Raw genomic sequence first — 25,309 nt, 5'->3', positions numbered from 1 at the left:
CTGCTCAGTCTGTTTACTCTGGTTCAGTGTAGCAGATTCAAGTGGAAATTCGAACCAGCATGTGCCGTTCACACCATTCTCAGCTTCGCACAGCAATCAGTGCCATTGTTTCCAAAAGCCCCAGGTCTGTGTTACCTTTGGAAAGAATCTGCTGTAACATCTCAAGGAAGCTGCAATAAATGTGTTTCTACTGATCTTTACAAATCAGTGTGTCAGATAATACGATGAGAATTAAAAGATACCTTGACAGTAATAGAAGATCTCGAATCATGTCTAACATGTTAGATTTCTACTTCTAAGGCAGTACTTTAGATATTAAAAGGCAGCAAAAAAAGAAATACACATGACTAAATGTCAAGGGAATGCTTACTCATGTTACAAAACATAAAAAAAACCCTTGTTTCCCAGGTTGTTGGAAATTTTTTGTTTGCCTAAAGCTACATAAAAGGAAAGACTTTTCAAGGGTATTTAGAATTTAAATGGCTTTCTCCACACCAGGGTTACTATTCAGAATGCAACAGCAACCCAAAATAAAGGCATCCTGCTCCTGTGCCTATGTCAAGCATTAGCAGTGCCAATTGGATGTTCTGCCAGCTGAACAGTTCACAGGTAATTCTGAATTTGGTGAATTCCATGTATCTATAAAAAGCCACTGTAAAGAATGGAGAAGTGGGATGTTTAGGAAACCTGAGGATGTGTGGCAGTGTATCCTGGGCAAGGGGAAATTAAATAAATGTAGATGATACTTTAATCCAGCTGGGAAATCACTAATTTGTTACACATGAGGCAAATTCTAACCAGAATTGTACCTCCCAGTAAATGAGCAATTACAGTAAGATAAGGAACATAACAAGAGATGAAATTCCAACTAAAATCTAAGGGTAGTTTAGGGGCTGAACTGACCTCAAGCAAGATGGGTGGTTTCCAAGGAGAAACAGCTACAATTTCAAAAGCTTTCTTCTACCAGCATGTTTTTAATGCTGATTTCAGCCAGCCATATTTTTGTGGGTTGATCTAATCAGAGGGTGATGGATGGATCAACCTTTGTTCTGTGCTGAGCACAGTCCAGCAAAGGAGAAGGGCTCAGCTTGCACCCTGGCACACAGCTGGTCTGCAGCAACCTCCAGAACTGAGGAGAGCCTGGAAGCTGTAGGAGTAAACAGGCTGGGCTCATGTTCTTCTGGGATCCTTCAGCTCCCTCCCTGGAGAAGGGTCAGACACTGCCTGCTGTATTTCCCTCTGTAATCCTGCAGATCAGAGCAAGGCAAACCACGATGCCCACACTGCTGACCTGACCCAGCGAGAGCTCCGTGCTCTGCTCTCAGCAATAAACATCCTGATGTCGCTCCCCTTTCCATACAGGCTGGAGGTGAGGAGCTCTGCCCAGTCCCACCTGGCACACTGAGCAGGAAGCACAGCAGGTCACAAACACCACCAGGAATGCTCAACCCTAAGCAGTAACATGCTGGGCTTTACAGCTGCTCTCCTAAGGGGGTCGTGGCAGGAGAAATGTTTCCTTAGGGAAGAGGCTGAGACCATCAGGGAATCTGCTTGAAACTGCAGGAAGTGTTTTGCAGGAGCTGGTTGGATGCCTCTCACTGGGGTGTCTCATTTAATGAGCCAAACACACCAGAAAGGTGTGCACAGAGAGCTGCTCTGCTGTGGAAGCCTCCTGTGCACTCCAGAAATGCAGCATTCCCAGGCCTGTGCAAGACCAAGCTCCCAGACTCTTGATCCTCAGACACACACAAAGCTTTCCCCATCAGCCAAGCCCTCCAGACAAAGGGAACCGTTTACAGGTGTGGCTTTTCACAGTTCTCTGTCCTGATCCCCTTGTGGCCACCAGAGGCAGCTCACAGGTGTGTGGAGCTGCAGCTCTGCCCCTGCTCAGCCCAGGGGACAAGGCCACACATGGCCCAGAGTGGCTCTGAGCAGAGACCCAACAGCTCACAAGGCACAGCTTATCCTCCAGTTCTATTCCAAAGAAATTCAGTATTCCTGAGGTCACTTCTCATCCTCAGAACCTGAAGATTAGTGAGGACATCAGAGAAGACAGAGCTGTGGAACAGAGAAGAGAAATGCAGTGCTCAAGGAGAGGTCCTTCTTATCCTTTTCCTGATGATGAAACTGTCAGAGGAAAGACAATTTGTTTTTCTTTTTTCTTCTTTTGTACCAGACTAACTGCAGTACTGACCACTTCACTGACAAAGAAACATAGACAGGTAATACTGTATCTGTGCAGAATCATGAACAGCCTCCACTTCCAGAAATTCCTTCCAAATCACATGGGATTGGGAAGAACTTGTGTCTCAGGGTTTATGGCTCTCATGCAGCCTTGGCAATGGAAACCAGCTCAGGTCCCTGGTGTGGCACTGGCTCAGGGCCATAAGTGAAAGCAGAGGATTAATAACTGTGGTGCTTCTAAAGTGCTTCTGACTCTCAGTCCTAAAGGATGGGACAAGGTCACTGAAGTGCATTTCACTGGCAGCTTCTGGATGAGTCAAGGTGTGATGCCAAATCCACTGGGACAAAGCCAAGCAGATCTCTCCATGGCCAGTCCCTTTCAGTGCAAAGTCAAAGGAACTCTGCCCCATATCTGGGTGCTCATGTGAGGCTGCACTTTGCCTAATTAGTCACAGCCCTTTGAAAGGACTAATACCAGACATACAGTCTGTGCTCCAGCCATGATGGTGCTGACAACAAACAGCAAGTTCTACCCATCTTGGTGATATGAGGCTCCTGGAGCATCTTTATTGCCCATCACAAACTGAACAGGGTTTAACACTGACCAGGAGCAGCATTAGCATCAAAGTTCTAGCTCAAAAACATTTGCTCTAATTAACAAAAAAAATAAATTAGCTCAAAAGCAAACACTGTTATAATGCTGGACATTTTTCCCCTCTCAAAACTGATGTATTTGCCAAGTAAAAATTTTCAGCAAGTGTTTTTTATGTGGTGGGCAGAATTTTAAAAATAATACAAAATGAAAATGCTTTTTCAGAGCTCTGACAGCTGCATGTGAAGTAAGCTCTCAATATTATAAAGTGATCACAAATTTTTCTGTTCTGGATATAAAAAACCACCTACCAATCTTTGCTACAACACGCAGATATTTTTACTCAAAGTTATTTTCCACAGAAAAACTGTTAAGTTGGCAGATTGACTGCTAAAGAAAATCATTTCCATTCCAATCAAGTTACACAGGACTTGAGAAAAAGACTCGTGTGAACTCAGTATGAGCCATTTTATGCAACATCTTTGTTTGAACTGGGTCCCAAATAAGCAAGATAACCTTTACTTGCTTTTTACTCAGAGATAAAGGCCTTTAAGTATCTTTCAAGGAAACGAGAACAAAATCTCAAATGCACAAAAGCTTCGTGATGTCCAAGAGATGGGGTTTTCCTTTATTTATGAGGGAGTATCTGGGAATATGGCTATGCCAGGACTCCCAACTTCACCTCTGACATCACTCCTATAAATTGTGAGCTGCAGATTTGCCACATGACCCTTCACAACCACATCCATAGGAGAATTCACCATTCCTGAGAAGTTCAAAGAACCCTGAAAGCTAAAAGATGAAAACAGATTTTTTAAAAAGTGAATTCTACAATAAATGCAGCAAGAAACTAAACTCATCATTGTCTGCAGACATAATTAACAAGATATACATTTCAACAGCAGCTGTCAAGCTCAGACTGACAAATTAGCAGATTTAATCAATCTGGTTAATATGATTTCTTAATTTTGGTTGCATTGAGAAGGTTCCTGTGCACCTGTCACTGTTTAGAAGTTGCAATGCCATAACTTGGAAAGAAAGCAGAGCTCAGACAACTCTGGTACTCTCTGGTTTAGCATCGTGCTGATAACCAGGAATTGGAGTTTCCTTAGAGATGTTCCCCTGCTCTGGTACAGCCACAACTCTCCCTTGCATGACAAACCCTTCTAGAAGTGAGTGGGTACATGTATAACATTTTGGGTGTGATGTTCTGGGGAGTAAGAGATAAGTGATGCATTTTGGCTTTTTACATGAACTATTAATAAATGCAAGAAGGAGAACACTTTACTGCATTGAATACATTCACCAAGCTGCAGTACCTGGGCATTTCTAGAGTTTAATACCCCACAGCAAGGGCTGTAAACAACTGTTTTATTTGCTCACTGAAAGGAGGAGTCCTCAATCTGAGGCTGCTGCTACTAAAGCCTGATTTAGAAGTAGAGGCCTGAAACAGCCTGATAATAAACTTATTTAGCCTGACTAGAGAAATACTATGGAAATCAACATCTGACCTCCACAGTTTCTAAAAATAGTCATCTTTTTTCAACTGAGGAAGTTTCCTCCATTTAAAATCCTGCTTACCTGATGGAAACCACTCTTCAATATTTCATATCTTTGCTGCACATGGCCAAAGGATGGATGCAGAGTGGAAAGCCAATCCTGTGCTCTCAGCCCTGGGGTTGCAGCATTTTTATTCACCAATTCAACTGCCTGACCTGATGTTCAAAGAACTTTTTACCCAGTTGCCACACTAAGTAGCCAGTGGGCAAATACTGAAAGGTCAACAGTTGCTTCTCTAATTCCTTGCTATGAACACGTTCCAAGGGGAGTTCCATGTGTTTGCAGAACTGACCTTCAGTCACCAGGACAGGTAAAGGCACAAAGTGGGGGAACTGTCATTTATTTTGGCTTCCTGTGGAATAATGAATCTCAGTGGCTGCCTGCCCTCCATCAGTGCTCCATTTTGTTCAGCGGAGACAAAATACTCTTTAAATGAAAAAGTGCCATCATATCTTTTTACTGAAGACCAAAAAAATACAGTGAATTTAATTTCTGGCAAGATCTCTAATTTGTTTTCAAAAGAAATTCTGATCATCATCCAAAATGAAGACAGACCCTGGCTATCAGCTTCCAAGATTTATTGGTTTCTTCAGAGCACTGCTAGGAAATGATTAGCAGGATACACACAGCAACACAAACAATACAGTCTGTATTTGCTTCATTTTGATTGGCACCACAACCAGTACCAAACATCCACTCCTGCAAATACTGAGGCTGAGAACTGAGCTAAATTGTCTTTGGTGCAACACTTTGGTAAGTTCAGGGAATTCCACACTAAGTGAGAAATTTGGCCAAAGAAGATCTTTTCAGAATGCTGTAATTACACCTGCAGAGACACACCAAAGCAGGAGCAGCACAGTGCTACTGAACAGCACTGACATAAAAATGCAAGTATTGCTGCAGTCCAAAGGGCACGGCAGGGAAAAGTTCAGTGCCTGGTAAGAAGTTACAACACTTGGTAACTCCAATGCAGCTTAAAAAAATCACCACTTGGTTCTTCCAATTGTGCAAAACAGTCAAAATAAAGAACTGCTTTTGAGGAACTGACACCACTGTGAGGTTTTTCAGTAAAGACAAGATGAGACTGCACTTACCCACTGGACTGGTACCAGCTCCGTTTGGCACTGAGAGATCAGTTGTCCCCAGCATTCCACCTGAGCGAGAGAAGAGCATTAAACCAGCTCACCCCAAAGGGTGCACAGCTTTGTACTCAAAAGGGACTGGGGGGACTAAATGACAGGAATCTCAACATGAGCCAACAGTGTGCCCAGGTGGCCAAGAAGGCCAATGGGATCCTGGCCTGGATCAAAAATAGCGTGGCCAGCAGGGCCAGGGCAGCGACCCTTCCCCTGTACTCTGTGTTGGTGAGGCCACACCTTGAGTGTTGTGTTCAGTTCTGGGCCCTTCAGTTCAGGAAAGAGATTGAGGGGCTGGAGCAGGGCCAGAGAAGAGCAACGAGGCTGGAGAAGGGACTGGAGCACAAGTGCTGTGGGGAGAGGCTGAGGGAGCTGGGGATCTTTAGCCTGGAGAAGAGGAGGCTCAGAGGTGACCTCAGCACTGTCTGGAACTCCCTGAAGGGAAGTTCTGGCCAGGTGGGGGTTGGTCTCTTCTCCCAGGCACTCAGCAATAGGACAAGGGGGCACGATGGGCTCAAGCTCTGCCAGGGGAAATTGAGGTTGGAGAGCAGAAAAAACTCCTTTGCAGAGAGAGTGCTCAGGCATTGGAATGGGCTGCCCAGAGAGGGGGTGGATTCCCCATCCCTGGAGGTTTTTAACCTGAGATTGGCCGTGGCACTGAGTACCATGATCTGGTAAAGGAACTGGAGTTGGACCAAGAGTTGGACTTGATGATCTCAGGTCTTTTCTAACCCAATCAATTCTATGATTCAAGCTATGGAAATGCACCCAAGCCGCTGAGAACTTGTGCCTGGGGTGCGTGTGTGTGGCTGTGCCCAGCAGGAGGGGGCACAGGACGGGGCAGAGGACGGGGCAGAGGAGGGGGCACAGGACGGGGCACAGAAGGGGACACAGAAAGGGCACAGCTGTCTCTCACCTGCGCTGCCAGCGCTGGGCGGCCGCTGCGGCGCCGCAGGGGACACGTTGCGGTGCAGCGGCGCCTGGGGAGGGGACAGCATGGTGGTGTCCGTCAGGGAGGAGCTGGCTGCCAGCGAGGGGGACACGAGGGAGCTCCCTGGGTTGCTGTAGGTGAGGGTGTTGGGGTTGGACACCGGCACCGTGACCGACATGGAGAAGTTCTGCGCGGGCAGACCGGGCTGGCAGAGAGAAGATGAGGAACACACAAGACAACACCATTAGCACTGACGGAGTTTGTAGCATAGCACAGCATAAAAACACACATTAAAGTTTGCCAAGAAGTAATCAGGTTGTGGTCTTTTTTTAAAACAAGTTAATTATGTTAGTTTTTAAACTGAGTATTAAGCATACAGTTTTAAAACATCCATTTGTTGCAAAGGACGGTGTTAAATTCTTATACATCACATCAATACAGTTCCAAAACTTTTAAAATATTCGAAGTCCAAATACAGAAAACTGAAAATATTCATATGAATTCACAAGCTCATAAATACAACAGAGTAACCAGTTAATTTGGATTATTACAAAGCAATGACAAGCTAAACATGTCTACAAATCAATGAACTGTACCTTCAAAATGTAAGCATAAACATGCACAATAAAAACAGTTATTACACAAAAAAGAAAAAGTTAGTAACCACATTTCCTATTAATACCCTTGCCAAAATATTGCTGCTAATCTCTTAAACTTTCTTTTTCAATAGAATAAAAAACAAACAAATCTTTAGAAGGAAGTTCAGTAACTTGTATTTAAACATTTCAGGTTCCACAAACCCCTGCTTGAGTCACCCCCCCCATCTTTATTTCCATATCTCATTTTTTAAACTCCAATCTTTACAGCATTATTTAAAAGGCAATTGTTTTGCTGCAGTATATATGTTTGTTATTCAACAGCTATTTGAACGAAAAGCTGAGATGCCTTCCCATCTATGGTACTCATTTGGTCATGACTAACTTCTTTGGCCTTTGTCTCATTCCTATCCTTTGACAGGGATGAGTTTCTGAAACAAAAGGGACTATTTTATTTCACAACTCTCATAATTACTGAAAACAAACCCATGACAGGTACAACTTCAGGGTAAAAACTCAGTAGCATTTATTGAGGGAAGAGAGAGAATAGTTTGGATTCAGAGGTCAAAGGCAGATGACCAACACAAGTACACTTCAAAAATGCAATTTCATCACATGCAGCTTAAAAATCACTTAGAATGATAGTTCTGCATGAAAATCTAAATACTAGAAATGTAACAATAACTATACTAATTAAAAGAGCAGAATACATTCCCTACAAGAAACAAAATCTCTCTCTATTGAGAGCCAAGAGTGTCCCCACTGAGGCATTCTAAGAATAATCATCAATTTTTGGCACAGATGGAAGGAAAAAGTAATGAAGCACAATGATGTAAGGCTAGCAAATCACTCACAGTATCTAACTAATGACAACCCATCCTGGCTCTGGTTTTCACAGAAAACTACTCGAAGAAATATTCAGTATCTACCAAAAAAAGGTCGTTTTTAAGCAGCAGCTCAAACTGAACTGGAAATACCTGAGGTGTGCAGAACACCCTGCTGGGAGGTGACAGCTGGGCAGTTTTCTGTTTCTCAGTACAGGACTAAGGACTGACAGCTCCCCTCACAGCTCACACCAAAGGCTGTCCCTGCCCATCCATGGGGCTCCTTTGGGCACGGCTGAATCCTCAGGCTGTGCCTCACTCCTGTCCCCTGACAGCAACGAGTGCACGAGAACAAGGGGACTGTTCTTACACTGCCCCATAAGTACTAAAGTAGGAACAAAATAGGCCAAATTTAAGTTATAAATACGGAACTATGGAGCTAAAAATGATGTTGCCCTTTCTATTTATGCTGATGTCCACACACACACGTTTAGGCTGTTTGTGAAGACCAAGGGAGGGCAACTGAGCTGGGACATGTTGAGAGCTGAGACCTAGAGGTGACTCCACACAGAAATGTTGGGCACAGAGCTTCAAAAAACAAAGCATAAAGATATTGCCTTCATTCAGCTATGAAGGGCTAACAGAAGCAATGCTGGGTGTCATGTCTGTCATTGCTCTAACAATTAAATGATTTCCACTATCAGCAAGACAAGCACTCAAGTGCTGGGTGCACATTAACTGAGACAGGCCTTGAATTGCTACAGGATTGGCCAGGTTAAAAAATTCAGAGGCTGTGGCAGAGTCCTGTGTTAGTTTTCTTAGAAAATACTTCCCCTGCAATACTCAACACTAATTGGCTTTTGTAGGTGGGAATTAAATGTCATCATGAACACCTCCATCAAAACATGTGACATGAGCACTGCTTTGATGCCCAAACTGAAGTTGTGGAGCCAAGTGACAGCTCATGGGCGAGAAAATTTTCCAAGATCTTTCAGTGTCCAAGGAAGTGTCTTTTGGAATTTCAGGAGTAATCTGCACTCTTCTGAGGCTCTCATTGGGCACCAGTCTTAATCTTTAAATATCTGAGTATCTTTCTACATCTATATTTGAGCAAAATAAATTCCACTGATTAATGACAAAACTAGTCCAATTCTATTTGCCTGCTTGTAACAAACTGCCAAATCTTGATCAACAGACAGATGAAGACTGACAAGATGTAAATAAAGGATCCTACATCCCACGACAAAAATCTGTCTTTATAAATATATTTTAGGTAGGATTAGGTAATGCAGCCAGGCTCCTGAAATTTAGAAATGTTATCTCATCTTCACAAGATAAGAAAAACTGAGTGCAAAACAGAAGCTGGAGATAATTCTTTTTATTCTTTAAGATAAGATGTATTTTAACAAGTATCAGCACCTCCCTCTGCCTCAAAAATATGTGTTCCCTTCTCCAGCCATCACATCCTCTTGCCTCTGAAGTGGTTTTCAGTGGTAAGCAAACCCCATGTAAATTCTCATGCATGTAAGAGAAGCACAAACCATACTTTAGTACTCACTGCGATTTTATGATTCCGCATCATATTATCAAACTCTTCATTAATTTTTTTATATTTTTCCTCTGTATGTGGCGTGAGCACATATGAAGTGTCAGGGTCCGGGCTGTCGCACCCTCTGTGTTCCTTCTTGTTCAGAGCCTAAATAATGAAGTTAATAAAAAGGATCAACAAATAAAAAGTAGAGATAAAATAAAAGTACTTACAGGGCCTCGCTTGAAAATAAAATCACTATCTTCATTTAGTTTGCTGAATCTGTCCTCCGATAGCGGACTGTGCTCAAAGTAATCGTCAGCATCAGGGCTCTCACAACCATTAAGGCCTTTCTTTCTTAAGGTCTGAAATACAATTGGAAAATTCACATACAAATCATACTAACTTGCCAAGAAGTTTCGTACACTACTGAATCATTCAGAGCCCCTGAAACTACATCAGACTTTCACAGGCAAAACTCGCTGCTCAACACACAGGATTAGTCTTTTGAGATAGTGGCAAAGCACACGGAGAGAAAAGGTTCATCCAGGGCTCTGCCAGGTGCCACCTCACAGGTAACTTTCACCTACAAGCACTCCATCTCCCCAGCATTCCATGGAAAACCATGTTTAGACACTGGCTGATGGAGTGAAGGTTACCTGACAAGGAACATTCAAGCCTGTGGCAAAGGAGTTCATACAATGGTAATTAAAAGCCAGTTTACTGGATCTTTAGTAAGGAGATTTTAGCATTTCAATTTTAATGTTCACATTTCAAAAAGCACACATTTAAATTCTGAGAAACACAGTGGCTAAAATTTGTGAACCAATTCAACAAGTGCAGGACATTAATAAATGCAGCACTCAAGTCTCAGTAGCTGATAAAGGCAGGATCTTCCTGCACTGCTGTCATCCCGCATGATAACAACAACTGCAAAAAAGTATAAAAAGAAATTACATAATCCCTCTCTAAAATGACTTCGTTTGCTAAATATAAGCTTTTTCAGAGTCCTTTAGACTAACTTGATGCAACTGCTTTATTGGGCTACTTCCTGTTTTCTGATGGAGAACTCACACCAACATCCCCTGGAAAAAAAAAAAAGCAAGCTTGTCTACAATCCAGGCATTAGAGAAAGGATGTGAAACTACAGGTCTTGTGAGCTAAGCATAAGAGATATTTGTATGTCTTGTTTTTCACCCTATTACACAATCAGAAATCTTTCTCTGCAAGTTCTCATTTATAACAAAACAAGATTTAAAATGTCACCCATGGAACGATCCTTTTGAAAAGTTTCAGAAGGAAAGCAATATAAATTTTAAACAGATACACATTTATCAGTACATAAAGGCAGCAGCAGGACTATACAGGCATGAAGGGGTTGTGTTTCCTTTTTGTGAGAAATTATCTGTATTCCATGAATTTTGTACTAAACCCCCTGAATATTAGAAATCTGTGAGCTGACATTCCCAGCACCATAAAGCAATTCCATGTTTTCCGTAACACACTGAAATTCTGATTTATAAAGCAGGATGTTTTAGTTTATAGCATTCAGCAGCATTTTTTCCTACTGTCTAACAATTTTTAGTACAATGCAAAGTACCCAGGCCTTTCTTTACTATTTATAGATATGCAAAGCAGCCCTTATTTCTGCCGCAGCTTTAAAGCGGCAATTGAGAACCCAACTCCTTTAATATCACAGTTCACCAGGAGCTGCAATTCCTTCTCGAGTTTCTTGGCTCGCTCTGCCGATCCCACACAGTATCTGGAGCTCCCACAAACACGCAATCACCAGCTCAGCATATGGGGAGAGCAGGTGTGGGTCCCTCCGGCACCTGTCGCGTCGCCGCGGCCGCGGCTCCGACCAATCAGCTGGACACGTGCACGGACTTGGCCATACAAGGCCCGGCCGCGCCAAGGTCGGAGCCTGCTCTGCCTCTCACAGCCCGTCCTGACAAGCAGCCTGCCCGTCTGCCACACTTGGGTATCAGCAGGGGAATGGCAGCGCTGTGTAATCTGGATTACACTTAACCCCTGCAGCCCACGGCCTTCTGGAAATAGAGCCTGAGCGTCTCTGGGCAGTGCACAGGCTGTGTTTGGACACTGCAAAGGGAGGTCCTGCAGGAGCTCCGCACGCTCTTAGTTCTCCTCCTTAAAACCCCTTTCAGCAATTGAAGTCTTGCAGCACAGGAGTTTCATTAGAGCTCCTTTCAATAAAGCAACCCAGTGAAAGCTTTTAAGTGCAGCACTGGCAGTTCATCCCCCCGGATCTGCCTGAAAATTATACTCCAGGTTTAACCAAAAGGAAGAGACTTAAATACAAAAATATCTCCTTCCTCTTGGCGGCTGCGCGGGGTTTATTTTTGCTAACAATGGGGTTAACTCTGCTTTGACTCAGGAGGAAGGAAAATGCCTCAGTATCTCCTGTCTCAGGCTCTGGAAAGCGTCACTCCAGATGGGGTTCCTGCCATTGTGGAGGGATTTAAGCCAGGCTCACTGTTACAGATAATAAGCCGGGTCTGATCACCCCAGCTCTGTCTCCTTATCGCCAACACACCAAGTGCCACTTGGAGGGCCTGACCATAAAAAGCCTGCGAACTTTATCGGCCCCAGGAGCACAATAGTAAAACATTCCAGCGGCCAGGCCGGGCTGGAGCAGGGAATGCTGGAGCCTGTTCACAGGCACAGGCGAGCGCGACGCGAGCCAGCACAGCACGGGGCTCTCACCGACCACAGGCCCTGCCCCGGCAGAACCGCAGGGACACGCACCGGGGGGGACACACCCCGGGACACACACCCCGGCACCCGGCACTGCCGAGCCCACCAGCAGCGCCCACTCACCCTCCGGAGTCTCCGGAGCTAAAAGTGGTTATTTCTCCCAATAATGTACATAAATCGACTCTCTGAGCTACTCCCAAGATACCATCGTGGAGACCGAAATTTTACTAACTCTGAGAAATAAAAGGCCAGTTGGTGAGACCAAGTAACTTGTGTAGCATGAAAAGAGTTTTATTTCTCTGCTCTGAGACACAAGCTTGTTTAGAATAGAATCAAGAGCTGAGGCTACCAAATATAGGGCATACTTTGCTTACTACAGCAAGAGGGGAAAAGAGCATTAAATTCCAAGTTTTGCTGTTGGATGCTCACTGCAGTTACCTTCTGGTGTGAAGTCTTGTTTTCCAGATCATCTAAGGGAATGTGCAGCCCTTTCAGTTAATCTGTATCACTTTCCACTTCCTTTTAAGACTTAGCCAAAATTACTGGAAATTGTTCCAACATGTTTGCCAATGCACTGGATTGTGCCCCAGTAACTGAGATAGTGCAGTGTAAGATCAAAGCTGCACAAACTAAGCTGAGGAGAGAAAAGTACTGATCTCAGTCAGAAAATAAGGATTCATGAAGAACCAAGGGAAGTGTGAAACCTTTTTTAAAAAGAATCAAGCAAATACAGTAACACAGTTTAGTGACAAAGTCACCACACAAGTGTTCTAGGCAGGTGTGGTCATTGTGATACTGCAGAATGACCCTGAAACTTTAAACTGCTTTTGTTCCACTGTGTAAAACTGAAATATGTGAATATTATAACCATTAGTTTAATACGGATTTATTTTGATTTGAATGGCAGAGCTTAGAAAACACTGCGTGAGATGAGAGCGGCTGGACTGGCTGTGACAGGTTTAAATATTGCAGTCAAGCACATGGTAAAAGAGCCCCAATATTTTCCTGAACTTCCCCACACATATGCAAAGTACTTTTTAATTGCACTGCATTTTGCTAATTTAAGAGAAGAATCATGCCTTGGCAAGAGACATTGAAGGAACAGAAGAAGAGCTTCTTGCAAAACAACAACAGAAAGCAATAATTGGCTTCTCTCTACAATTCTACATAAATGTTACTGAGACCAACAACAGAGATACCAGAGTATAAAAATTCAACAAAACCATTTATTGTTTGATCCATTTTTCTGCCTTAAAGCAAGAATGTGGAGTGACCTCATGTGTAAAAAGCATTATGAAGTGCAAAAACGTGTCGGGTCATTCAAAACACTGAGTGTTGGGTTTCTTGTAATAGTACACAAAAAGGAAATGGTTGCTGCTGTCAAAGCTACCAGGGATCATGTTAACAGCTCTATTTTTGCACTACTAGAGCTGGCCAAACAGGACTTTTCTTGGTGTTTCATCACAAATAATTGGGAAAACCATGTCCAAAATCTGACTAACACTGAAATGAGAAGTGATTTCCCTTGGAAAAGGCAAACCTTTCACTTACATCCTGTTGGCTGGCTCTGCTTCTGCTCGTGCAGCCAGAGCACAGAAAAGCTGTGAAGCAGCACAATTTGCAGTCAACACTTTTTAAATATCATAATTTTTTAAAAATTAAGTATTCCTCAGGTCTAAAGTAATGGAAAGGGCCCAAATATTACTGCTGCTCCAGTAGGTACCTACACCATGGATATCAAAGGGATAAACAATTAGTTTCCTGATGCTCTAGTGGACAGTATTCCTTTCTTTGCTATAATGACAGAAAATTCTCCTTGGCCATTCTTTATTTAACTAATTTTTTGCTGGGTTTGTATCCAGTTGCAGCAGAATAAATGGTTTTCCAAGGCTGAGCACCACAGACACACAGGGGAGGCAGAAGGGATGGCCTGTGCCTTCTGGCAGCAGCAAAGCTTTGCCTCAGCCACCACTGATAATCACATCCAAAAATCACACATGGAAAGCCACGCCTTCTTTCTGAGATATTCCCAAAATGAAGGACAAATGTGGCAGCCACATCACCAGATGTGTTCTGGTCACCAGTCTGTATTCTCAATACCTGACACATCAGAGACAGCAAACAGGGCACAGTCCTTCACTGCAGCTCAGCTCCCTTCCCACAGCACAGACACCTCGGCAGGCAAGAACCACAGGTATCAATCACTGCAGGTTTTACATACAGCACAAACTCATGCTGAAACCATGACAATTGCTTTATAATTTGCTTCCTGTCACACATTATTGCCAAGAAGCTGAGCCTAAAACCAAGCTGGGTTTTTCTTCTTTTGTAACACAAAATATTCCACTTTCCTCAGCCTGAACAATGCTCCAGTGTCTCATCCTTTAGATGTAGGCACGTCTCCCCTATTATGCAGAAAACATATTCAAGTATTCGAGGAGTATTCTTAGTCACCAGGGGCTATTTTTAGTTTTTAAACTTCCTGCAGGTCAGTTTGGCTTCAGAAGCGTCACCATTTCTGGTTTTCTCTGAAATAACAACATGGCTCTGCAAAGTCAGAGCTGCACTCCCCAGAGCTGGGTCCATGAATCCATCACTGCCTGAAATCCAAGCAGGAGGGAATCCCAAGTGCAGGACAAACACCAAGAGAATAGCCAGAGAAAAACATAAATGAACTCAGCAAAGGTGCTTTGTGTTTGAAGCTCAACATTATTCCTTGGGCTGAAATTCCTTTTTTCACCATTGGATGTAGTGAATTGTTTTACGGAATGTTTACAAAGTTGGTATCGTTTCCTCAGGCTCCATTAACACTCTCAGCTTCAACCACTGAAACACTACAAGTGTCTTCAGGAAGGTGTTTTCATGCCCTCTGAGTGTGGAGGTCCCTCAGGCTGAGCCCTGACACTGCTCCTTTCAGGGTCCCTGACACGTTTTCAGTAACATTTGCCACACAATCAGTCTGAATTTTACCTTCTAATTATAGCCCTGCTGAGGGAGAGCAGGGAGGGAGAGCAGCAGCACAGCATCCAAACTGCCCTGAACGCATGGGAGGCCAAATTGGATTATGACAGACATTTCCATGAGCTCAGCAACTTGGAGAGCTCAACTTGTTAAAGCACAAGGTCTGCCCAAGTACTCCTGAGCTCCCCAGCCAGGCCTGCACATGACACAAAACCTGAACATTGACATATTCTGCTTTCAGGTTAAATACAATTTTCCATACTTGTGCTCAACGAGCAGTGATATTTAAGAAGGAAATAATGGATACTGTGCAAAAATATCTGGGTGTCAAAAATTCTGAGCATAGTACTTAAGGTTTGCTATAGGTATTATATATTTGGGCAAATATAGAATCATAGAATGGATTGGGTTGGAAAAGACCTCCGAGATCAGCAAGTCCAACCCTTGATCCAACCCCACTGTGATCACCAGCCCAGGGCACAGAGTGCCCTGGGCTGGTGATCACAGTGGGGTTGGATCAAGACGTGGTGGATTCTCACTCAGTGTCACATCCATAGAATCACAGAATCATTCGGGTTGGAAAAGACCTCTGAGATCACCAAGTCCAACCCTTGGTCCAACTCCAGTCCCTTTACCAGATCATGGCACTCAGTGCCACAGCCAAGCTCAGTTTAAAAACCTCCAGGGATGGGGAATCCACCCACTCCCTGGGCAGTCCATTCCAATGCCTGAGCACTCCCTCAGTGAAGAATTTTTTTCTGCTCTCCAACTTCAATTTCCCCTGGCAGAGCTTGAGCCCATCGTGCCCCCTTGTCCTATTGCTGAGTGCCTGGGAGAAGAGACCAACCCCCAACTGGCTGGAACTTCCCTTCAGGTATTATTTGTCAGGGAAAACAGGAGGTTTAGCATTAATTATTTATTCCATGGTTTTCCAAATAAAACAATTGTAAGCCTGCCTAGCACTTGGTCATAAAATACAAAGAGGAGCCCCCTCTAAGCAATGCTCAATGTTCAGTTTTAGGCAAAGGTATTCAGCATTTACAGATGAAAAATGTTCGTGATTTGAAATTTTATCAGTGTCCCTGTTACAAACCACTCTAAGAAAAGACACTGCCTTGTTCCAAATGTTGGAGCCCTTCCAGGATCTGGCAAATTTTAACATGTATCCCTGGCCTGCCAAACATGAGAGCTGGCTGTCAAATTCCTCCCAGATATGATAAGGATGGCACTCAGGATTCAAACTCTCATCTATACAAAATAACACATACAAAAGGGTTTTAGACATGATATGACATGCAGCTCACATTCTAGCCTGAAGCATCTTTGCTGTGAAATATTATTTTAACTAGATAATCCACAAGCAATTACTAAACAATTAGAATTTTATGGGCTATAAAATCCATTCTTCTTTTCACCCCCAGAATATTACACGGTGCACTGGACTGGGAGATGTGAGAAGGGCAGCTGCTTGCTGGGATTTGGGATTTTACAGGACCACTGCCTGTGCCCTGAGCACCTCCTAAAGAGGGGCTGACCTACACAGGCTGCACTCCTTGGTCCCACATGAACTCCCTGGGACTTAAAATGATTAGTAATCCATTAGCACTGATAATGCTGTTTCCACAGTGCCAGCTCAGTCAAGCTCTCCAAGTCCAGCATTCGATGCATTTGCCTGTTTCACTTTCTGTATGACTCAGTAGATCATTACATTTTACATCACTGAGCAGGCTGGCATTTTACCTCTTCTACAAGAAGTACCATCAACTAATTTTTCCCACTAAAGATACTAACCTTCCAGTTTACCTTTTTCAATCTTTTTATTAAAAATCAAGGACAAAATATACTGATATTCATCTTAAAGAAGCAGAAACTATCCCTTAGAACACAAAATGAATATATTTTACAGTCCTTTCAGGGAATGCAGTCTGCAAATAACGAAAATTAACGGCAGAACGGAGCAAAACGCAGTTGTGTAATAGAATGTTCCAAGAGATATTCTATGGCACATAAATGCTTTTTTCAGCCCTTACCCAAGTGACAACACACACATGCACAGACACATCCTGCCATACACAGATCTTCCTGTGCTTGCAATGGTTAAACCATAAAGCAGCAGCAGTAGCCTCCTTTCAGCAACAGAGCACTGCAGATAAGCCATATGGAACATGAAAAGTTTCCAAGAGCAGCAATCCATCTGCATAATATCCTTCATAATCTTTTAGAAGTTCTGTAGGAAAAAAATATTATCTCCTACTCGTGGTTTGCCAAGAAAAAAAATGTCTAAAGTCCAATTACAGTTCCCTGATATAAAAAGAATGGGGTTCTTTAGGTCCACCTGCTCATGCAAATATTCCTTGTCCTGGGTTGTTCTTCACAGCTTTAAAATTGGAAGGGATAACAGAAACTAACTCAGAGTCTTGGTGCTCAAGATAAGTGAGTGTTACCAAAATATTACAACACCAAATAGCAACTATTCCCAAAGAAAATGCTTTGTGGGTTTTAAGGATTTTAAGGATTTATACTATTGTTGAAATACTGTTTGCATGTAAGGATAAGGAAAGTGGCTACGCTACCAGAAGAGCCTTCAACTGCTGCTGATATTGGTGTGGAACTGCCACCATCTCACCAAAAAACACCCCAAAATAAGCAAGTTGAGTAAGACAACTGAAAGCACAGCTGAGCCCAGTGTGTCCCACAGGAAGCACTGAGCCTCTGCAGAGATGAGGAGACAACAGGGCACAACAGACACAGCTCCATTTTACTGAACTAAAACAATTAGGACACAGGACTTCAAGACAAAGCTCTAACAATTATGTCACAATTCCTGTTTTGAATACTGAACTTCTCAGATAAGGGTCAAATGCACTTCATGTGTTTTCCCTTGCATAACCTTCACTTGGAGAGAATTCTTCAAAGCCAAAGCATCTCTTGGGAGACTGTCCTGACTTACCAAAGGGGGGTGGGAAAGCAAAGGTGGGACCTTGAGACAGAGAAAAGGCTGTAGAGGAATCAGGGGCAGTGAAATATGAGTGAGCTTTGCTCTATCATGTGTAAGGCACATCAGCATTGGCTAAGACTGGCTCTGGCATGCTTGATTGTTTTTCTTTTTAAGAAGTCACTGTAGTCAGCAAGTGCTGAACTGTAAGTTACTTGCAGGAAAGAGCAGGGCTTTAAATGGCATCAGTTTGTTATGGAAGAGCTTTCCATGGGACAATGTCTAACAGCTTTGATCTAAAAAGTCTTCACAACATTCCCAATAAATTTCAGGAGGTTTTACTTAAAATATATTATTCACTTCCTATTGAAATTATCTGCTAAGTATTTCCAGTGAAACACAGTTTCAGTTAAGAGACAACTTAACTAACTTGACTAGCATTCCACAGTCTACACTGTAAACTACAGACATGGAAGCTCCCACATGAAATATTACATCACTGATATGATATTAATATGTATTAACTATCCCCAGTAAGTCACAATGAACTCTGTGTGTGTTGGTTTAGAAGTATTATAAAGAACAAGAATATCATCTGATCTATAATGATATGGGCTGCCAGGAGATTCAAAGGTCTGTTCCACAAGAACCACCACCACAAACACTGTCTTCATTCAGGTGCAGTTACTCTGCAAAACATCCCAGGTGAGTATCAACACCCCTGCAGTAAAACCCCAGCAATGCACAGACCCCCTGGGCCACCTCCTGCAGCACCACCAGCTGAAGGCCCAAAAATTAAGATTATCAGAAAGCAAAGTATTAAAAGCTTCAAGAGAAACAGAGCCTGCAAACATGCTGAGGCCCAGAAGGCCCCTGGAGATGACCCTGTGCATCCTCTGACAGTGATGCACAGCACTGAGGAGGCAGCAGCACCTCTGCTGTCCCTCCTGCAGGATGGTTGATCCTGGCACAAGGCACTCCCTGAGCCACGAGCCTCAAGTCAAAGGCTGGGATTACATTAACTCTGCACTGAAATCAAGCCTCTCATCACAAAGCACAGCCCTTTCTCTCCCTGTGGCTGCAGGAGGGGCTTTGTTCTGGGTCTGTTCTTTCCAGGCACAGCTTGTGTAAAGTCACTCACTCTTGATTAACAGATGCCACAGTCCTTGCTTTGAAACTGCACAGTAAAAATACACTTTTCTGTCACTACAGGATTTCAAAGGCACCGGATCCTGCAGCAACACGAGACCAGCACAGCTTGAAGAACTTGTTCACACAATAATTCTGCCTTTGTGGGACTGCCTGCATGAGCCCCAGCACTAACAAGCACTGAGCTGTTACAGATTCCCTTGGAGTCAGTTTTCAATCCTGCTTAACACAACGTCTCCAGAAGAGCCAAATGCAGAAGTGAATCCCTGACATGTGTTCCCTGAGCAGCGGGTGTGAGAACTGGACTTGTGTGTCTGCCCTAATTTCAAAAATAAAAGCGTTCTCCAAACACAGTGCCGAGTCACTTGGGAAAACATCACTTGCACAGCTGGGAAATTATAAATCCAGGGTTTCATAACAGAGGAGAGTCCCTGCCTGCTGCAGGGCAGCCTCTGCAGAGTTATCAGCAGGCAGGTGCCACTGAAAGGCCCTGCACTAGGACTTGACATGGATTTGGGATTCTGGTGCTCCAGCAGCACAGCCTCCTGAGCAGCCATCTGAGAGTCTAATGAGGCACAGCCTCGTGGGCTGTCACTCAGCACCTCAGTGATCAGCTCTTGCTGTTAGTTTAGTAAAACATGACAACATGACAGCAAATTTCAGTTCACAGCTTCCAAATAACCTCACTGGTGTAACTGTCCCAGGAGTGTTGTAGGACAGAGACAACCTGAATTGCACCTGCATAGAATGATGGGGTAACAGACCAGCCAAGTACAATCATTATTAGCAAGAGACTTTGGAAGCTGCTATAAAAAGATGCATTCTAGACAAACTTCAGATACCTGCACGCTTTAAGCAGTGACTAAATCTGGAATTCATCAAAATTCAGAATCCCAGTAGAACATGGTAAATTTAAAGCACCAGCACTGATACAAGAGGCAGAAGAAATGTTGTATCCTTAACCCCAAACCACTACATTTAATCACTGGTTCAGACACAAGGGAAGTGCAGCTTTAGAGTATTTGCAGGGAAGCCAAAGTGGTTTCAAAAAACAAAATAAGCCCATCCTACTTCTGGCAATTCTTTCTGTGTCAGCAATGAAGGACAGCAACCAGGACCAAAAACTTTTTTCTAGCACTGTCAGCTTGCTTAAAGTCACCACCAATCTGTCATTTAAAAATAAATAAATAAAGAGACACGTCAACATTAGTCATCAGTATGTCCAAAGCAATTTCAGTACAGCCAAAGAATCAAAATAGTATTTCAAGGCAGAACAATATTACCAAGTGCAAGACATAGAAAAATTACTGACTGCAGTAAACAGCTGAGAAAAAATTATTCTGGGGATTAAGTGTTGAATGTAATCTCCCAAATTAAAGGGGGGTAAAAATAAGAGACAGGCACCATTAGGAGAGGAAACTGGTCTGTTCAGCACAGAATCCACAGGTGTTTCTGTCACTACATTCAAAATACACATTTGCTACCTCAACCACATTTTAAGTTTTCAAGGCAGCTCTTTCTTCCTCAACCAGGAGTGGGAATGAAACCCCCAAAGCACAACCTGTTTATGAGTCAGGTTTATAGGAAACACTTTTACTAGAAAAAAAATAATCAAACCACTATACACAGATAAACAAAAGTATATGTATCTATATGTATATATATATATAAAAGCTTTTGATGACTCATATTCCAGACCACTTCAGTTTTCAAGTATTTTCTCTCTTTTTAAGGTAAGCTAAGAGATTTTAGTCCTCAACCATACATAAATCCTCCTCAATCACCCCCTTAAAACGTCTCAAAGGCATTTGTGTGCCATCTCAAATTATCTGAAATGCTATATGCAGTATAATTACATTTACATAATCATGTAGCAAATCAAGCCCAATAATGCCTACACTTTCTCAGCATCATGAGCAGATTACCAAGTCCTTTCCCGACTTCACTGAAACCATTTTTAAGCTTCTTCCTTCTTTTCAATGTGTAACACTTATTCCCACAGTGTTTGGAGACCACACCAAGTGGTTTCAACAACACAAACATCCAATATTACTACTAATACACGTTCTTCTATCAGCCCAAAGCTTTCTGCTGTTTTCTTTCTGTATCCCCTTAAGTCTGGTCCACTTCTGGCAGTTCTCCATCCAACAAATAGGAAGGAATGCAAAACAATATTCCTGTATCAGCACTGCCAACCCTCCCACAGCCCCCAGTGTGTGTTTAACCATTCCTGGTACTGCCTCACAGCACCATCTCAGTTCCACAAAGCTGTGCTGGTATTTCAGGTAAATCTGGGGGTTTTAGTCACCTACATTCACCATCAATTTTCATTTTCAACCAAAGCTGGTTGTAGGGCATTCTTCTGGTTACTAAAATACATTTAAAAGTTTAACATGTGATTTGTCTTCTGAAACATTTCAAAGAAGGAAGGATTTTTGAAGAATTTGACCCAATTTCCACCATCATCCTTTTTAGCTTTGGGAGCTCAGATTTCTTGCCAAATCCATATCTAGATGGGATACACCAGGTATCCACCAAGGAAGGAGGGAAGATCAACTAACCAAAGGTCTTCTCATCCAGTTTTGTATGTGTACATCTATTTATGTATTTAGATACAGCTCCCAGAGCTTCAATTTCATATGAAGTCCACTCAAATTAAAAAAGGAGCAATGAACCAATTCAAGTGCTATCAAAACAAACTACTCCACTGTGTGACACACCAGCAACAGTTCCAAACACATGCTGGTTATTCCCAGCCTGGAAAAGCAGCAACACTGGGAGGAGGTGCAGAAAGCTGGATAAAAAAAAAACAAAGCCAGAGAGCTTTTGGTTTATAAACACAGCATTTCAACACCAACTTTTCTGTTTATGCTCCCCACACTGTCACACTTGTCTCTTGGCATATGCTCCATCTGGCAGGGGAGATGCATCTGCTGCTCCTGCTGCAGCTCCCCACGTGCAGCCGAGCTCCAGCCACCCCTCACACCCGAGATGTGGGAGCAGGGAATGTGCAACAGCTCTTCTGTAGAACCTGGGGAAAAGGCAGAGGTGAAAATGTCCTTTTGGTTCTCTAATCCAGTGCCTGTTACCTGCTCTCTGTCTCAGCTATGACACCACCACTATCACACCGAGCCATCACAAATGTTTCTCCCCATTAGAGTCAGCATTTCCCGCGGTAGGATCACAGAATCATAGAATGGATTGGGATGGAAAAGACCTCTGAGATCATCAAGTCCAACCCGTGGTCCAACTCCAGGCCCTTTACCAGATCATGGCACTCAGTGCCACGGCCAAGCTCAGGTTAAAAACCTCCAGGGATGGGGAATCCACCCCCTCTCTGGGCAGCCCATTCCAATACCTGAGCACTCTCTCAGTGAAGAAATTTTTTCTGATGTCCAACTTCAATTTCCCCTGGCAGAGCTTGAGCCCATCGTGCCCCCTTGTCCTGTTGCTGAGTGCCTGGGAGAAGAGACCAACCCCCACCTGGCCAGAACTTCCCTTCAGGCAGTTCCAGACAGTGCTGAGGTCACCTCTGAGCCTCCTCTTCTCCAGGCTAAACACCCCCAGCTCCCTCAGCCTCTCCCCACAGCACTTGTGCTCCAGTCCCTTCGTCAGCCTCGTTGCTCTTCTCTTCTCAGTTGGGTTGGAAGAGACCTCTGAGATCATCAAATCCAACCCTTGTTCCAACCCCACTGTGATCACCAGCCCAGTTGAGTGCCCTGGTGATCACAGGGCTGGTGATCACAGTGGGGTTGGATCAAGACATGGTGGATTCTCTGTCCCTGGAGGTGTTTAAGAGGACACTCAGTGCCACATCCAGTCCTTTCTCCAGCCTCGTTGCTCTTCTCTGGCCCCGCTCCAGCCCCTCAATCTCTTTCCTGAGCTGAGGGGCCCCAGTCACTTGCTGTCCTTCCACAAGAATGTTTGCAGTAAGTTTTATACTTTTAGCCTCAGTTTGTATTACAGATCCCTGCCTGTTTCAAGGACAGCTGTCAATATTTGGGGTATAACCTAAGCCTTATTCAGCACATTGTACCACACTGAAAACAGCATCAAACTACAGAGCACAGAAGAGGCTCATTAACTGACACCCACCCAGGATTCCCATGGGCACAGATGCCAACTGGAAAAGTAGGTCACATTTTAGACAGGCTCCTAAAAATCCACTCCCTGCAGGCTGATGGGGTGATGTGATGGCACACACAGAACCCACCAGGGCCACGTGTCAGAGGAACCAGCCCTGCTCTGGTGGAACTCTCCAGGAACAGCAAAACATGTAGAAGAGACAAAAAACTGAGCGAAACAGGCAAGAAGAGCCACCTTCAGGCCTTGACTCCAAGGAAAAGTGACGCTGGAGGAGAAGTGACGACCGAGCCACTGCTGCTCTCTGAGGCCCTTGTGAAGAGTGAAGGACCCAAAGTGGAAGTGGTACCTTGTCCAGAACCTGCAATAATCCCAACACACCTGCAGTGAAGGGTCCGAGTCCCTGCTTACCTCCTGCTTCCCTCTGGACCCAAAAATGATGAGTGCTCAAGGTTCCAATTGTCTCTATACACTGAAGCATTTTGTCGACCATATGGATACAGAATCCTGATAAAACCTGAAACTATTCCCATTTTACTCTGCAGAAGAACTACTTTCTTCAGGAAAAATAATTACATGTCAAGAATAATCTGTTACAGAAAAAAAAAATCCATGAATATTAAAGCATGAAATGCTTCAACACCTACAGCAAGTCCTTCAAATCCCAGGCAGCTCTTCAGAGCAACAATCTGCAACTGTGCCATGGTGGGTTTGTAAAACCAAAGACACAATGCTGATATTTCAAGAATTCCAAGCACACACTGAGAATAAAAATCTCAGTTTTTCCAATACCCCTAAAAGACCCATCAGACCTGTGCAAAAGGCACTGCCTTAGATACAACTAACTATGAAAAAATAACATTAATGGAATCTTAAACCAGACCCAAAGTTCTCTCACCTGATGTGAGAAGGATCATATTCACCAAGAAGCATCAAATAATTTTTTTGAACAATAACTTATATTTCTGAAATCATACAAAAAGATTATTTTGGAATTTCAACAGGAGATCCATTTTTATCTTTTATGAGGCTTAAAGAAATCGTTGCACTCATCTCCCCCTGAGAAGGAGAGGGGCAGGAGCTGAGCAGTCAGAGCACAGTTTCACTGCCCTCACCAGCACCACCTGTGATCACCTCCCAGATTTCTGAGGGATGCAGAAACTAAACTAAACATTAGACCAACTGTGCCTGATCCTGACAAGGAAGGAAGACTTTTTTTGCACACACATGTGTGTGTTCTGAAGGTTTGAAGTGTTTCTAACAATCCTGTTTACCTGATTTATGTGGGTTTTTTCAACACTCCAAAACAGAGTCAAACAGGGGAAAAAAAAACCCCACAAGGATCACAGAGGTTGAGATCCAGCTCAAAATGCCACACAAATTCCAGGCCATCTGTCACAGGATCTTCTCCCTTAATGTACAAATGCCAGGGAATGGTCCATCCCCAAGTATTCTACTGGCATTAGAAAATCAGGCTTACATTAAAACTAAATTCTAACTTGCAATAATTCCAGCTATTCAAAAGTCTGATTCTGCCAAGATGGCCTAAAAACCACACTCCTTACACCCATATGAGTTACTAAGCACCAAGTAGCTACAAAAGAGAAAAAATTACAGTGAAAATGGCCATGGCAAGAAATAGGTAAGGAAGCCAGGCTGGCTTGGCTCAGGCTGGAGGGCCCTTTGAGCACCCTGGACCTGTGTAAGGTTGGAAAGAGATGAGATTTAAGTCCCTTCCAACCCAAACCAGTCTATGTTCTATTATAAGCAAACATTTCATTGATAGGTGAAGTGCTTAGAAATTAAAAGGAACAAAAAAAAAAGGACAAGGAAATTAGCAGAAATTAAAAAGAAAAAAGAGGCCAACACATAAAAGGTTTAGAAAAGAACAGGTCCAGGGCAGCAACAGAGCATTCACATCCACCATAACACAAACAGTGAAAGACACAAGGGCATGTACCAAAAACAATCCCAGTACTCATGTAAGATGCCAGTGCTCTGCCTCCTACTGTGTTTTCCCAAACATTCCAGCAGCAACAGAAGACACCAAGCTCTGGGCATATAAAAGCAATTCCTATGCCAAAACCGAGCAGGAGACAACTCTGAGGGGAAGTT

The 25,309-nt window shown here is 43.4% G+C and overlaps 1 protein-coding gene across 6 annotated transcripts in view; it reads right to left on the bottom strand.

Moving 5' to 3' along the window:
- The window catches only part of MEF2A (myocyte enhancer factor 2A), an 82,278-nt gene that overhangs the window by 16,854 nt on the left and 40,115 nt on the right, over positions 1-25,309 (bottom strand). For 2 of the 6 annotated variants that reach the window (XM_071568842.1, XM_071568845.1), the window contains exons 4-6: positions 9,585-9,716; positions 6,389-6,608; positions 5,431-5,490 (exon numbers count right to left, since the gene is read on the bottom strand). In XM_071568842.1, coding sequence (XP_071424943.1) covers positions 5,431-5,490; positions 6,389-6,608; positions 9,585-9,716 — 412 coding nt within the window. Of the gene's footprint in view, positions 1-5,430; positions 5,491-6,388; positions 6,609-9,369; positions 9,520-9,584; positions 9,717-25,309 lie in introns of all 6 variants that reach the window. The other 4 variants (XM_071568841.1, XM_071568844.1, XM_071568846.1 and 1 more) reach the window with 3 other exon arrangements.

Source organism: Pithys albifrons, chromosome 13, assembly GCF_047495875.1.
Source record: "Pithys albifrons albifrons isolate INPA30051 chromosome 13, PitAlb_v1, whole genome shotgun sequence".
NCBI classification, from domain to species: domain Eukaryota; kingdom Metazoa; phylum Chordata; class Aves; order Passeriformes; family Thamnophilidae; genus Pithys; species Pithys albifrons.
This window is presented reverse-complemented; position numbering and strand designations above follow the sequence as displayed.